Source organism: Lates calcarifer, linkage group LG9 (assembly GCF_001640805.2).
Source record: "Lates calcarifer isolate ASB-BC8 linkage group LG9, TLL_Latcal_v3, whole genome shotgun sequence".
Classification (NCBI taxonomy): Eukaryota; Metazoa; Chordata; class Actinopteri; family Centropomidae; genus Lates; species Lates calcarifer.
Window position 1 is genome coordinate 3,786,127 of NC_066841.1, and position 16,429 is coordinate 3,802,555.

The following is a 16,429-nucleotide window of genomic DNA, read 5'->3' on the forward strand; positions in this document are numbered from 1 at the left end:
GCTCATTATCAAACTCTGTCTGGTTTTTAATGACATGTTGTGCATTCTCATGAAGGGTTACAGGTAAGTACTATGTCAGTCCAGGAGAAAGGGAGTCCACCAGAAGCTGGTCTCAGTTCAGTATCCTTCATTGTCCCACGTCACCTCATAGTCCGGATACCGATCCTTTAGTTTCTCAGTAGTAACAGCGTGGTTTGCTCTTCCAAATCCCTGGAATGAAAATGATCAAATCAATGTTCCACTACAATGATGAAATGTTTGATATAAGCTAAAACAGCCAGTGTTTTCATACTGAAACAGAATTTAATGATAATGTGAGGAGGGTCACTCATAGTAATCAGACAACTCTGCAGATCCACAGAGCCTTTTAGTCTCTTTTAACTCTTTTTTTGTTTTTGGGACAGCTACTGTTTGTACACTTATCATCAAAATAATCATTGTTTTCCAGCAGTACTCTCTCACCATGGAGTATCCATAGACGTGGATCTTCTTAGCCTGGGCATCATGTTTGATTCTCCCTCCTCCGATACACTCACAGTCCAGGTGGCCGTCCTTTTCAAGCTCCTCCGAAACTTTGTCATAGATATCAGCTACAAGAATAAGTAGTTATAATTTGGGTTACGACAGAAGAGTGAGCTGAACCTATTCTGGCAACAACAAATACATATTTTCATAAATAACAAGTGTAGCATGGATTTTGGCTTCAGCACAATATTTGTTTCCAATAAACTTGTGACTGAAGCTTCCAGTGTTTGAGCTGCCAACTGTCCACAAAATATGTTTATTAATCATCACAAACGGCTGCTTGTTGTGTAGATGTGCTGCCTCCATCTGGTGTTTATGACGAGGGCGATGACTTGTTAGACAAACCTGTGTGTTACTTATGTACGGAAATATATGCACAGTCATGATTAAATAAAAAAACACAACTGTTATTTCACCTTTTGTCCTCAACTGAGACTGAATGAATTGTTTTTCATTGTGACATTAAAATCAAATCAACACACAGAAAATAGGGTCCAGTGTCGTCCAGCAGAGGGCAGCACAGATCCTTATAAAGTTAAAAGCTGGACACATCTTTTGGCTTCCTTTCAATGGGAACACCCAGCAATTACCCAAACTCCATGAGATATTTTGTGTATATTTCACCATACCTAACAATGACAGCGTGTTGGAATTAAAGGAGTAGTTACTTGTTACTTAACCTTAAAAAAAAACAGGACTATTAATATCACTCTAAAGTAAGCAGGTCTGACTGAAACAGTTTTGTGGAGGACCCTGCGTTGACCCCCTGCTGGTCTTCTCTGGTGTTAGTGACTCACCATGGTACTCCGCCCAGCCGTATCCTCGGACTATATCTATCTCCGAGTCGTCTCCTTCCTCTCTGCTGTGAACCCTGATCAGGACGTACTTAAACACGCCGGACGGGTCGATGTCTGCCCGCGGTATGTTGGCCATCAGAGCTGCAGCCTTCGTCTGAGTGCACATCTCCAAACTTCTCAGCAGCCACGCTAGCAAACCGACAAGCAAACAAAACGCCCGTATTTTCTCAACAAGCTCCAACTCTGCCTCTGAGGATACAGCTCGGGAGTCGGTTTGTAATCTAAACTACACGTACTTAGAAACACACGAGCCCCATACAAGAGAAAGCGATTCCTACTCTGTCACGTCTGCTTCCGCCATGCAGCATCAACAAGAAGACTTCCGGTCCTAGCCTTCAAAATAAAAGACTAACATTAATTACTCAGGCTTTCACGCTCTCTGTAGCCTCACTCATATTTTTTAAGGAAGGAAAAATACAGGCCCCCAAACAAATAACCAGCACTGTGGAATTTGAGGCCGAATTTTCTTAAACCGCAACAGCTCACATGTTAATGACAGAGCACAGGCAACATGTTAAAGTTGAGAATTACTCTGCTGTATCCAAGTTGCCAACACACAAGCAACATTGTTCCATATAACAGTGTGCATTAACTATGTGTAGGTTTGCTGGTTAAATAGAAACATCACATCACTATAAAACGATCAGAAATATTATTATTTTAAATCCCCGCTTTTATTCTGAAAGCAATGCGATAACAACACCGGAAATAATCCAAACACTTCTCATATCACAGTTCTCTCTCGCTCTCGCTCTCTCTCTCTCTCTCTCTCTCTCTCTCTCTCTCTCTCTCTCTCTCTCTATTTGACTGGAAAGCCCTAAATACAGCGGGTTTCTTGCACAAAGAACTTTTATTTTGTTATCTGGGGTTCAGAAAATACAACGTGACCACACACAGAAATGTTATATCATGATAATTCAGAATTATCAATGACTTATTATTAGCTAAGCAGTTAATGTGGCTGAAAAACATATTCCAATAATTTGAAAGATACTGTAATATGTATAATAACTCAACATCTGGCGGCTTTAATGGATGTGAAACATGTATTGCTGCTATAGTTTAGCTATTATTCATATTATTCATATCTTTTGACAATGTTTTCTCTGTGCATGTTTCACCTCACCCTGTAATGTAGAGGGTGTGGGCACAATAAAAGCAACACATGTATGTGTGATCCAATCCAATACAGTATCTCATCTCATAAATTCAGTTTTATGGAGCAAAGCATGTCTTACCATATGATAAAATGCAATACCACATGTCAGATTTAACATTTTACAACATTTTAGCTCAAAAATATGGTTATGTGTTGCAGGGACATTGTATTTTATTATATACAGAGGTGCTGCTTGTACTGTAACATTATCTGTGGTCATTTTGTGCACATGGCTATTTAATGTCTAAAGTTAATAATGGAACACATGACTAAAATCTGCATTACTGGTCATTAAAGGTAAACAGATAAAGGAAGCTGTGATATTGATGTAGCCCATACTTGGTTTGATATGTATTCAATAAGGCATATCACTTATAGTCAGATAGGAATGATACGTTTAATCATAAGTGTGCTCAGACAGGTGGAAAGGAGAGAAGGACATCCAGACCTGCAGACTGTTGAGAGCCTGAGGAAGCACATTTGTTATCTTCCTGGCTAGAGAGAGAATAGAGACTCACTAATCATTTAGAATTAGACCAATCAGACATCTCTGTGTGCATCCCTCTAGCAGGAGCAGGAGGGAGAGGAGACTGTTGTTCTGCAGACGCTTCAACACGTCAGATCTGTACTTTGTACTCTGTTAGTCAAAGACTTAAAAAAAAACAAAAAAACATGTGATTCAGCATTAAATTCCCAGTGTCTTTGATTTGATTTTCCTTTGAACCCAGAAGATAAAAATCTGTTGAACTGAATAATACAGAGGACAATCCACAATGAAACACAAGCTCTGTGAGAAAATAAGATATCAACCTGTATTGTGAAAAAACACAGCAATTCAAGTCAAAGCCAAAATCAGTTACTCACCTCTTCTGTGTGACATAAGAAACATAATGACAGCTTCAGTGTGCTCAGAGACCCGAGTTTGTTTCCGTTGACAAATGTTTATAATATGCAAACACCTGCTGTGTTCTGCTGGTTATTGATTATTTTCTGTTAAACTGCAAACTAAGCTAGCCAGACTGAAATGTGATTTTTTTTTTCATGTTTTACCTGAAAAAAAAAAAAAAAAAAAAAAAAAACGTCTTTGAAAACAAAAACATTTTTAAAACAGCACTAAACTGGTAGTAATCTCCACAGTGTACTTTAGTTTGCGGTAACAGTGCTTCAGAGTACAATCACATTTTCTACAAAAACAAACAAAAAACAAAAAGCTGGAATTTTTTACATTCCATAAAACCAAGAATTGGTTTGATTTCTTAAGAATAAAGTGTACATTCAGACCTCCCCTCTGTGGTGCCAACAACACCAGGGTAGTGTTATGTTCCTAAACAGAGAATATTTGGTCACGTTTTTCATTGTGTGGGCTCTGTACTCCAGTGCTTTGGATTTGAAATGGAGAAAGACTTTGAGGTTAAAGTGCTAACTCTCAGCTTTGAGGAAGCTTACATTCAGTCATGTGAACAGTGGAGGTCATTATATTCATGTCAGTGAACATGCCATACAGCCTCAGGATTATTCTGCTGCATATACTCACAACTGGGAGACAACATATAGAAGAAGAGCTCAAAGTCCTACACAGTTTACCTGTTATAATGTGAACAGATTCAGCTCTCATATTTTCATTTCAGATCCAATGTGTTGGAGAACAGAGCCAAAACAAACAAAAATGCATAACCGTGCTACTCCTTCCTGACCACACTGTATGATTTCTAGATGGGGCTTTCGCCGCTTCCTTTCTTCTTTCCATCACAAACTCTGAGTACGAGAAAGAGCAGGCCCGGCAGTGAGGAGAAGGACGAAGAGGCAGATGAGCATTCCCCATGTGCGCATGGCCAGGCCCTTCCTCAGCCCCACTGTCTCTGCAGGCAGTAAGTTGCTCAAACTCAGCATGTAACCCAGAGCCCAACCCACCGAGGTATCGCCTGCCTGCAGAGACATTACTGTGAGTTAGTGGAAAATGAGTCTTTATTTTTTGATCAGCTGCAAATGATGAAGTTCTCACCTTTTTCTGGAAGGAAATGCGTGAGAACGACGTCTCATCGAAGCCATATCCTCTCAACATGAGAATCTTGACAAACACAGAGGAAGCACAGTAGTCCTGCAATCGAGCCTTTTGTTCTGGAGCAAGAATCAACATCTGGAACAAAGTATAAAACGATCATTAATTTTTAAATGAAGACAAATAAACTGTGGGAGGGAATGTCATAGAAAGACACATTAGAAAAGGAGATTGAAAAAACTTTTTAAAATGTTTTCAAATTCATTAATCATTTATAAATCTATTTAAATGTATCAATAAATAAAGTGACAGTAAATGTACCAGCTCAGACAAATGACAAGAGAGATATGAACAAACAGAACTTGGAGGAGAACTTTACTTGACTGAAACTCATTTTGCACAGAGTTTTGGCGGCCTCCTCCAGCTGTGAAGGAGAGCTCACAGAGATACCAGTAGTTCGCTGCAGGAAGGAGTGAATGTAGAAGAATGCAGAGAATGCCTGATAACACAGAAGGAGGACATACAATACAAAACTCAGACATCTGTAATGACAAAGTTTGGACAGCAAACTGAGCTTTACAGGTGCTGGTAGGTGGATTTTGTTAGCCCTGAACAAAACAGCCCTGTTTCCGTTCCTTATGCTAAGCTAAGCTAACTGGCTAAATCATCTCAAACTGGTCTCATGAACGTGACAATGAGTTAAGTGTAGTTCTCCCCTGTCACCAAATCTGAATCCACACAAACTCCTTTGAGATGTGGTAGAACAGGCGGTTGGCAGCCTGAATGTGCAGCTGACGAATCTGCAGAAATGATGTGATACAATCGTGTCAACAAGGAGCAAAGGAATGTTTCCAACATCTTGTGGAATCCATGCCACAAAGTGCTGAGGTTGTTTTGAGAGTAAGAGGAGGCTCTATCCAGTATTAGCATGGTGTTCCTAATAAAGTGCTTGGTGAGTGTATATTATCTTTGACAATACATGATGGCTGTCGGTGGTGTCAACAGATGCCAATATGCTAAAAAATGATAACTTCATCACTGACACAGTATCTGCACCCCTCGAGTACAGGCTGACATTTAGCGTATAAAGCTGTGTATAATCAGTCCGTGTCATCTATTTCCTCCAGCCTTTCTTACCATGAAGTTTCCTGTGACATCTGGCTGAAAGACTTTATCGAAGGAGCACTGGGAGAAGGGACAGACGTCAAAGGAGAAGATTTCTGACACGTTGCCCTGACAGTGTTCATAATGTCCGCTGCCTTGTACTGTCACAGACGCCTGGGGGTCGTAAGAGCTGGATTTGTACTCTGTTGTACACGGAGAGTTGAATATGGCGCTGAAATTAACAGTTCTACTGTGGTCTGCAGGATAGCAGGGGTGATCGACTGACCTCGAATAACCCTGAGACTGAGGGAGAGAGGTAGACACAGAGACAGAGTGTTAAAAATACAACAAAATCAGTGTTAGTCTTGTTAGTCTTGTCTCCACGCAAATGCATGGAGACAAGACATTCAAAGTGCAACCTGGCTCATGTTATGCTAGAGCTTAACCTTGAAGTCTGGGTCTGTTAAACTGGTCCATGTTACAGCCTGCAGTTAGTCTGGCACTAAAGACAGTGAAGACACTTTAAGCCTTTAACTTTGAGTCTGACAGTTGAAGCCAAATCTGACAGTAAATAACCTCTGGACCCTGAGCAGAGACAGTCTATTGTAGAAGGGACATCAGTTGTTTAACTTGTGGTCATATCCCTTCACTACACTTTAATAGAATATCTTGAAAACTGGTCCCTTAAAAATGGATTTGCTTTAACCGAGCTTCACGCTCAGACAACGTGTCACATTCACCTTCACTATGTGAGCCAGCAGTCTCTTGAGGACCTGGTCCCGTCCATAGCACAGGAAGCTGTGTGTGTACAGAGAGTACTCCTGGTCATAAAGACGCAGCTTCATCATGTCCTGTTTGTCCTCCACTTTCGCCTGAGTCGCGAATGTTATCTGGGTGGACGCCCCGCCGAAATCCAGCGCTCCCACTGTGGATCTGCCAGGGCTAAACCAGTGGCCCACGAAACCATACTGGAAAAGAAAATTAAGGGAAAACAAAACCAGTTTTTACTGACATTAATTATACAGTACCATATTTACTGAAGAGTATGCTGGTCTCAGTGGTAGTTAATAAGAAGAGAGAGGATTTTATAAGCCTCCTTTGCCTATCCTAAATTCTCCAGCTGACCCACACTAACAAGATGATAACAAGCAAACCTCTATGTGTATGTCTATATGTGATCATCCAGGTTAAAGAGGCCACTAGGTGTCACCAGTCACCCTGTAAATCAGCTTTAAAGAGATAAACATCTCCAGTCAGGGTTAGGGTTAGTAACCTCTCCAACAACGAACACATTAAAAACAAGGACTATTTAAAATGAATTACAGAATGGGTATTATTCTAATACAAGCTGCTTTTTAGCACCATACTGCCTCAAAAAAGGACAACTGCCAAGTTTTCAAAATAAGCATTTAATTCCCTGTGGTTGATTTAGAAGAAAAATACTTTCACACATTCCAGCTGACTAAATTCTGGTGATTACAAAAAGCTTTGGTACCTTGATGAAGTTCTCTAAGAGATAGTTGACGGTGACCCAGCCGTACGCCCCCTCCTCCTGACCACTCAGTATGGCTGCTCCTTTGTAGTTGAAAGGGTAGGACTGGATTTTATGGCCCACCTCCTGGAGGATCTGAGCTGACTGCTCAGGGCTGGACATACTGGTCGGAAGGGAAAAAAGATAAAAAGAAAAAAAAAAAGAGTTACAAGTTTCACATGCTGGAGGTGACTTTTATGGGCATTCATTAAGACGTTGCACGAATAAAATGCTGCTCTGAGTTTGATGATCAAACATTAGCAGTTTTTATAAACTTTGCTTATTTCTTATTCTTTTACTGCCCCACGCCTCAGGTTTCATCTGGCCTCTAGAACTGAAGTCTGAAAGTTAAACTGTCCCAGATCTTCCTTTGAAAGTTCCACAGAGGCACCACAGTGAAATCAGTCACACGTTTGCCCTGTGCACCAGCCTGATAAGAATGTCAAGCAGCTCAGACGACTCCACAAAAACCTCCACATGGACTCATCCCAGACACACAGCTGAGGACAACATCTCTCAATGACTTTATTAAATCTGAGTCATGTAAACAGTTTCTGTGCCTTTCTACACTTCCACCTGTAAACAGTTTGTAACTGTTGAATTGTTTAATTGAAATGATCCTTTCCATGCTTCAACTTATGTTCATGAAATCTAGAAACTTGATGGGGTTATCAGCATATTTATCCACCTATCCATTAGCTTAACTCTGGTTGGCTGGAGCCAATCCCAGCTGACCCTGATCGAGTGGGGGGGTACACCCTGGGCAGATCGCCAGTCTATCGCTGACATTTACTTTTCCATTTACTCATTTAGCAGATGTTTTTATCCAAAGCAACTTACAGGTGAGGGACATTACTAAAGCTTCAGTATAGTAAATAATAAGTGCTACTAAGAGATATAGAGACAAACAACTATTCACAGTCACATTCACACACAAATGGGCAAGTTAGTCACCAGTTAATCTAACCTGCATGTCTTTAGACTGTGGGAGGAAGCCAGATTAACCAGAGGAAACCCACACAGGCACACTGAGAACATATCATACCAGAGCCCCAGTTGAACCAGATGTCAGGCCCAGAACGTATTTGCTGTGGCACCTGCTAACCACAGCACCACTGTGTCACCGCGTCAACTTATTTCTCACATCGATAAATAAAGACTGCTGCTGCAACCAGCATTGAGGGAGGTGATGAAGACGCACACAGTGCAACACATACAAGGTTAAGCTTAAAGTGAGTTAATTCAAGTACGTAGTATGGCACAATATTAGTGCCAAAATTCTATGAGTGCCTTGAGAGATAAAAACAGAAAGGCTGTAATGCTTTTGACATGTTTGCACTGAGCAAGTGATTTACATATTCACCTTTGACTGAGAGATTGTGCAGCTGTTTTCTGATACATCTTCACATGTAGGTAAACCTCACACAAGTCATATTTGAATAAATTTAAACTATTCTCAACTCCCTGTTGTTAGGTGAAGCTTGGTTTTGCTTTGCATCTCCAACACTGGTGCTCATGTTTGTACCTGCATGTCTGAACACCGTCAAACATCCCTGCTCTGTGATCTTTGAGCTTCATGCACCATATGACCGTCTTAACTGACAGTCAGTCAGACTGCTCGTTAGAACAGGGGGAAGATGCAGATAGTTAAAAGAAAAATGTCTAAGACAGCAAACCTCACCCATGCATAGTTAGTTCAGCTTGTGTGTTAAGTTCTTTGAGAGGCACCAACTTACAGCAGTTTCTTGATTTCATCTGGGAGGACAATATCTCTTTGTATTTCCTCATTTAACTATAAATAAGGAGCAGTGAGACTGTGAAGGTTGTTGGATGAGCAGTTCTCAAGAAAGCTTCAAACATGGCTTTTCCACATCTTGTCAAGAAAAAGGCAGAACTACATTATGAGGGCAGAGCAACATCTGGACAATTTACAGTACACACATGACAGGGTCTACCTTCCCTAGGGTCAGCTGAGAGCTAAGAAGATCCAATGGTTACTGTGCTTTCTACATGCAAATCAGTGTTGTTGTGGTATCAATACACAGACATATTCAATAATATTCCTCTTTCCTTTGCAAAAAATGTGAAGAGAACAAAAAAGTCTAACAACGCTGGTGAGAACGCATTTCATACAGACATTCTCTGACATTGTGCTGCATGTGTGAAAGGACAACACCGGAGAATGTCCGGAGGACACATACGTGAAAACGGTTAAAGATAGAAACAGCTTAGAACAGTCCCAGTGTCACAGAACTGGAATTAAGGTGAATTTTCCCAAAACAAAGACACAGGCAAACAAAGCAGAATAAACACAGACAGGGATGGTCTGGTCACACAGACAGGCACACTGACTCACTTCAGAAGCCTCATTCCAGCTGTGGCTCCCAGGTACACAGGTGTGAGCTGGTGCCTGTTTTGGGGGATGTCCTTCACAGCCTGGTCCAGACATGCCTTTAAACTCTGCCCTGCTGCTCCCTGTTGGCCCGCATAGCTGGAGATCCCTCCACCTGAATCAGTGATGAATGAGATTAAAAAAAAAAAAAAAACAGATTACGTAATTGACTTGTAGAATCTTGTTCTTTTATTCACACTAAACAATGCTAGCTGTTGACAAAGACGCACCATGTTAGATTTTGATCACACCCACTGAGTTTATCACTTGGTGTGGAGGTAAGGTCACTTTCCTTGACTCAAACTTGAAGAACAACATATTAATCTGATTTAAATTTCAGATATCTGTATCTGCATATCGTTCTCAAACATCCCACAAGGAACTGAAGTTCACTTCTGAGGCATTTTTACAGTTATGAAGCAGGTTTATTTAAGCAAGAAACTCTTTGTAAAGGTGTGTCAAAACATAAGATGACTCATTTCTGATTAATGATCTGCCTGAAACAAAGATTTCCTTTACTTGCTGTGAGTGTTACGTGATAATATAAACCACCCACGGGAACCAGCTGGCACCTCTTCAGATCTCACGTATTACAGAACGTCAGTATTTGTCCGATATAAAGTAAAGCAAAACAGACTCGAGTGCTCTGAAACTGAGGGTCAGTGAGTGCATATTCCTGGTAACATCACTGTCACAGGACCTGTTTTATTCTACAGCTTCACATGTTGGTACACAGTTGGACAGCGTTAGCGATGGGAGAGATCCCCAGGTGCATGGTTAAAATGGCCCCATATCAACTGAATCACCTAGACCTTGATCAGACTATGGACTTCACTCTCTTTGATCTTGGGTGTGAACAGTACTTACAAGTTGGCACTGTAATTACACGAGCTGTCACATTACTTGTAGAAATTCAAACCTTCATGCGATTATAGAAAAGACTTGTGGTCCAGCAGTGGGGATCTCTGAAAATTCACTCAACATGACCTGTGACATGTTCTTTTGACTGATCAGATAATCACTCAAGCATCTGAGAAGTAGTGTGTGAAAGTATTTTGGGTTCTTCACCAAAGCTGGCAAAATTACCTTCAGAGATGAGGTTGTTGGCCGACTTTGAAAAATAAGCATCCACACTCTATAATGACAGCAAATCTGAGGACTCTCCTGCTGCAACAGTGGGCAGCAGAGGCACCAGAAACAGATGAGCGGAGCAAAGCCAACTGTACAGTCTCATCTGACTGCTGACTATTATGTGCACTTGTATTATGGTAAACTATTGAGACTAGGCTGGGTGGTGAGACACTTTCTCTGACAGCACACATACATGCATTAACAATTTCTCTGTTGTCCATATATGTACACAGTTTCACTCCTGCATTTACTGGAATTTGCTAAAATGTTGCTGGAGGTGTGGACAGGTGCTTACACGTGAACTTACTAATGGTTGTTGTCAGCAAGAGACAGATAACTGTGAAAGCATCAAACAAAAGCCAAAGCCAAAATATATATATGTGTGTCGATACTGAGGTGACTACAGCTCAAGTTACAAACTTGTAAGAGCCACATCTCAAGCAGGAGTACTGCTACCAGAGAGTCTGATATGCAAATTAGGTTTTTGGTTGAAAAACTACTTATACTTACCCTTAACGTGACATTCACTGTGCTGGGTGACCACACCTGTGCCATTCAGCTTGTCTGCTGGCCACTTATATATATACAAAGCTGTGTGTGAAGATCCTGCATCCAGGACGATCCCGTACTAAACAGAGAGCAAGAGGGAGAAAAAAAAAAACACTGAAGAGTAGTAAATAAAGTGAAGGGGGTCGAAGAACAGACACAGCTAAACATTTTCAAGAGATAACAACCATGAAAAGGGGGGGTGGTCTGCATCAAAGACATTTAAGATCATGGCTGGATTTTGGCATCTGGAAGCCATTTGGCTGCAGACTAGGCTAGCTAGTAACGTTAATCTTCAAAGACAGCCTGTCGGGTGTAATCTGACACAAGCAGGCCTGTGTATGTTTGGTTGAGAGACACTAATTGCATTGCATTTTTTCTCCATGTCTACATAAACTTAGGACTATGAGACAGTTTTATAATGAACACCCTCACCTTTGTATGAAAGGAGAGAAAATTCAGTTTCAGTTCTTTTGTGTGTCCAAGAGCTTACTGGCCTTGTACAAATTTAAACTGACAGCATATCAACACAAAGTTGACAAACTTTGTTTAAGTTACAAATTTATTTTAATGTTGAAGTGGTTGCATGTGTAACCACAGCCTTTACATCTTTGTTTATTTGTTCTCTTCTGAAGCAGCTCTGTGTTTTCCATCTTAATGACACTGATGTACAGACAAATTTGAATGCAAAATGCACACACTGAAACAACAGTGTGTGTTTGCTTTCTGCGGCGTGTTCGTATATTGACGGTAAAGATTAGCTCAACACACAAAAACCTTTTGGATTTGGGGACTCTTCTGGACTTTTGACATTGAGCCACAGATGACAGCAATGAAATCCTGGATGCTCACTGAAACCCTACCCTTGCTGATCCCTTCCTCTTTCACTCAGAGAGAATGCAGACCAGAGAACCGGCTGCATGTGCAGATCAAGTGCAAATATGAAGTAAGAATACTGGTACAATTCCCTCTCAACCTCCAGTTTGTTTCTTTATATCTTTGAGTTTGAGTCAAAAAACAAAACAAAACACAACTCGTCCTGCACATAATTCACCAACATTTATCTGAGGCATTAGACAAAGCATTTTCCATTAAACAACTGCCTATCCCAGTTCTTTGGCAGACAATAATTCCTCAATTTGCAACGGTCCACTCTGTGTAATAAATACCTGTTGTCCTGACAGTGTGTTCCACTGACGCTACAATGTGGAAGAAAAACAAATCACAGCAACTTAAACGCTTGTTTAAAAGAACAAAAGCTGAACTCGAATATGAAGGAATCTATCTTCTCATTACTGCTGTGCAGTGAGTTGTAAGGACTCGCTCGAACACTTGCCAAAAACACAGAGGAGCTCTAATGATCAGTGTTGTCCTTTCATTTGATACACTATGGGAACAGTTGAACTTGTCTCCCCTGCAAAATGTAAGAAAAACCCTTTTGTGTCCTTTTTTTGTGACTCAGCCACATTGTTACAGAGTGAAAGGGCAGCTACATTATGCTACAAAAAAGGAACCATGGGATATTGGGCGGGTAAGACAAAAACGAGGGGGCAAAGGGAATGGGAGCTGGAGTTGGTCGGTGTAGAAATCCTGCTCTGAATGCCTAAACAGCTCCGCACTACAGTTTTAAAACCAGGGAAACAACATTTCAGTTCATGTATTCAGCTGAGAGGTTTCTTTTCTTTTTATCTTTGCAATTACTTTTATATAATCATAGGAAAACATTGAAAATTCACTGCAAAGATGTTGGATTTATGATGTACATACAGCATCTGGTGTGGTTACGCTGACAGTTTCCTACAGTGGTGAGCACATCATTTGGTTGTCTGTTCACAGATAAGTCTTGAATATCATTTGCCAATATAATTATGCAACGACAGCTTCTCAGTATTTCAGCCATGCAGTCACCTGAGTGTGTACTATACACATCGCAAAGTTGCTGATGATGACAGTCTCATGACAGACAAACAATATACTGTCCTCAGCTGATTTTGAACAGTAGGGGGATGAGCAGACATGGAAACAGAGGTTTAAAATTGCATTTTCACTTTCACAGGAACCACATCCTGTTTACAGAAGGTTTGAGAAAAAAAAGAAGTCATCTCATTTCCTCATATGATGGTTTCCTTGGTGCAGCCCATTGCACTGAAAACGCTTACTGGGTGCCAAAAAAGGTGTCTTCTGTGGGTTAAAAGTAGACTGGAGCTGGTCTAAGTTATTGTTATTTCAACAACATTTGAGTGACTGTCTCTTCTCTTCCTCTTTTAAACAGAGATCCTGTTATATTGACTCCTCATTATGCCGCCTTTGCTTACAATGAACCAAACAAAGCCAGCGTTATGCCGCCTCTGCGTGTTATTATAGATAGCATGCCGGCGTTCCTGAATCAGAGGCGTCATGACAGCGTCGGCGTCTGTCCTTATCTGTGCTGGCTTAAAGGTGGAACAGGAATGACCCATGTTTTTATCTTTTATACAGAACGGTGAGGCAGAATAAAGGCGCAACATTCCCACTTTAAACAGGCTATATAAAAGAGACATAAGAAGGAGGTCTTGCCTACACTTGGATTTAAGCTCAGTAACATTCCCTCTAATAATGAACAATATAACTAGAAACAGGACTTTTTTCCATAAACACTCAGTTGTCAGTTTATTAGGAACGCTTGGTCCTCAATAAATCCTCCCTTTATTGAGGTTATAAAGCTCAGTTTTTGTTGAAATGGTGTTAAAGAGTTGTTGATTTAACTGTATGGTCATTTTCGAGGCTGCAGTTTGGTGCGAAGAGGTGTGTCTGCTGTTTAGTCACTCTCATTGATTTTGAATGGGGGGGGGGGGCAAATAATTGGAAAACATGTCAACATAATGCAATGGAGTTCACCAGCACCACAAACTGCATCCTCCAGTATGATCGTACACTTGAATCAGCATCTCTCTAACAGTTTCTTCAAAAGTTGACACCGTAAAGAAGGCTGGATTTTTTACAGGACTGTTGTATTTTTGTTTGCAGTTTTTGTTCCTGATAAACTCACAGCTGAGTGTATAATGTGGAAGCCCTTAGAGGCGTCATGGAGAAAAACACACAATTTAACTGGTCGTACTCAGTGTTAAATAATTTGTGTTTAAAGGATATCTCAAAGATAACACAACAACCAGAAAATATATCCACATGTCAGTCTAACATTTAAATTAATTCCAAGAGAGAAGAGAGGGTGAAAGGTACAAGCAGAACACAAATTATCAATTAATGAGCACAAATGAGTTTTAATTTCTCCATGACACCTCCTGCGTTCACAATCATACAGCAGATAAAATTTCAATTTGACCTTTTTTTAAATTTAATATCGTCAGTCTTGGACTTCCATAATTTGGGGGTCAGCAGCTAATCAGAGAATATTTATCTAACCCGTGAGTTGTAAGGATGGAAGAGGGTGCAACTGTAAAAAAACAAATAGTAAACTTCATCCAAGTAGTAATGTCACCGAATCCTAGTTCCACCTTGTCTGCACCCTGCACAGCAAAGCTTCAGTTACACTTCTCTACAACTATATCATGCTGACAAACACACATCCAAAAATACCCCATGGCACAGGCCTTACCATGAACCCCGGTGGCTCCTGGACGTCTTTCGTGGGGACCGTCAGGAGCACGATTCCAACAATCCCAAGCGCCAGGAGCGCGGCGGAGACGACAGGATGAGCGCAGCGCTGAGCCATGAAGTGAAAGTGAGAAGTGCAGCTCTCCTCTGCGCCTGCAGGAAACACGAGCGTTTAACTTAATAGCGGCCAAGTGGGAGAAGTGGCTGTCGGCCTCCCGCTGGTCGGGCGTTATCATAGCCCTGCCTGATGTTCACGCTTCATCTGCTGCCTGCTTCCTGTTTTACATTTCACTTGAGGTAGCAGAGTCTGGCCTGAATTTATGTCCCGAGCGCAGCCGAGCCCTCCTCCATGTGGCCGAGACTTTCTCCTCGGGCACTGAATGAAAGCAACTCCAAGGCTACCGGTGCCATGGAGGGAAAAATGTTTCTTATTATGGGCAGAGCTGGTGACAGGAGAAACCTGCTGCTCATTAACATTCAACGGTTAGTCAGGGTGGAGCAATTTCTGCCTCATTATTTCATTGTTAATCTAAAATAGATTCATAATTATTCAGTCATTAGTGAGAAAACAAGGGGTGGCTTAATCTGGCACTAATCCAGACTGTAGCCTATTGGACCTGAGAGCTGCAGGCCTGGCTGTTGTTTCCGTTCAGTATTTGCATGTGAATGGCTGCAGCTTAAAACCTGACTTGCAAATTGCGTCCTCATTTCACTGTCGGAACAAAGCATGGAAATGAAGTTTGCACTTGAGGCCTATACTTTTTTTTTGTACATGTACTTTTTTAAAGTCTATTTTTGCAGAAATCCTGCTCTGACAGTGTCTAAATTTAGCAGAATATATAATGAGTTGTTTTGAAGGAGCTTCTGAATATTGCACTTGAGGTTCTTCTTCATGTTGTCACTCAGAGCACTGATTTTAATTTTTACATGTAGGTTCCTTAACAATATTGTGGAGACTACACTTTTGGAGACGAAATATAATTTAAATGTAGATGCAATTGACACAAAACTCATCTCTCTAATAAATTACCAGTGTATAGCAGGTGTGAGGATGCTTCATGTTCAGTGACTGAATCCTCTAACCCAATAACACAGAGTTAATCAACAGACATATACATGTTTCATGTCTTTCCATTGTTGGCTTTCCAATATCCTTTTACAAATACAGTGAACAAGCAGCTGGCAATAAAAATGGGCCTGTAGAGAGATAGTCGCTGTAAACTAATAAAAGACATTATTAAATTGGCAGGAACATGGGTTTTATTCAATGTGCAGATAGACCTCAAGGTGATCCACATTTAGCAAGTCCAGCTTCAGGCTCAACTGTGTCTTGACCGATTCTGACCAAACCATTTCAAATGCCACTGACTGTTCACTGAGGCATAATTTAGTCAAAATGGGAGCATTTAAAATATTAAGTGTAAAGTATAAATTGTTGATGAGGAAAAATCCTGTTAAATGTGTTGTAAATGAGAAAAAAACAACTCAATCAGGCTGTAAATCAGACGTCTTCTTGCTAGGGGATTCAGACCAGTGCTTGAAATCTGGTTGTAACCAACACTGAGTCACATTAATCTCTGTGACAGAGTGT

The 16,429-nt window shown here is 40.9% G+C and overlaps 2 protein-coding genes across 2 annotated transcripts; both read right to left on the reverse strand.

Annotated features, from left to right (window-relative positions):
• Nucleotides 1-2: 2 nt before the first annotated feature.
• Nucleotides 3-1,700, reverse strand: phpt1 (phosphohistidine phosphatase 1). The gene is made up of 3 exons (XM_018693095.2): nucleotides 1,323-1,700; nucleotides 463-590; nucleotides 3-210 (listed from the first exon to the last, which is right to left on the reverse strand). Exons 1-3 carry the CDS (start codon nucleotides 1,486-1,488, stop codon nucleotides 118-120), a joined length of 387 nt encoding a protein of 128 aa, XP_018548611.1. The 5' UTR covers nucleotides 1,489-1,700; the 3' UTR covers nucleotides 3-117.
• Nucleotides 1,701-2,687: 987 nt separating this feature from the next.
• On the reverse strand, nucleotides 2,688-15,228 carry entpd2b (ectonucleoside triphosphate diphosphohydrolase 2b). Its single transcript, XM_018693100.2, is given in 10 exon segments — nucleotides 2,688-4,319; nucleotides 4,321-4,467; nucleotides 4,544-4,678; nucleotides 4,920-5,039; nucleotides 5,678-5,947; nucleotides 6,385-6,612; nucleotides 7,140-7,299; nucleotides 9,532-9,682; nucleotides 11,209-11,326; nucleotides 14,840-15,228. Coding segments are annotated over 10 exon segments (1,515 nt in total). The 5' UTR covers nucleotides 14,957-15,228; the 3' UTR covers nucleotides 2,688-4,250.
• Between the last annotated feature and the right edge of the window lie 1,201 nt (nucleotides 15,229-16,429).

Coding starts and splice junctions, on each gene's coding strand:
- phpt1 (XM_018693095.2), bottom strand. CDS start 1,488: ATGTGCACTCAGACGAAGGCTGCAGCTCTGATGGCCAACATACCGCGG. Junction 591..1,322: donor CGGCTGGGCGGAGTACCATG/GTGAGTCACTAA, acceptor TTATTCTTGTAG/CTGATATCTATGACAAAGTT. Junction 211..462: donor ACGTCTATGGATACTCCATG/GTGAGAGAGTAC, acceptor TTTTCATTCCAG/GGATTTGGAAGAGCAAACCA.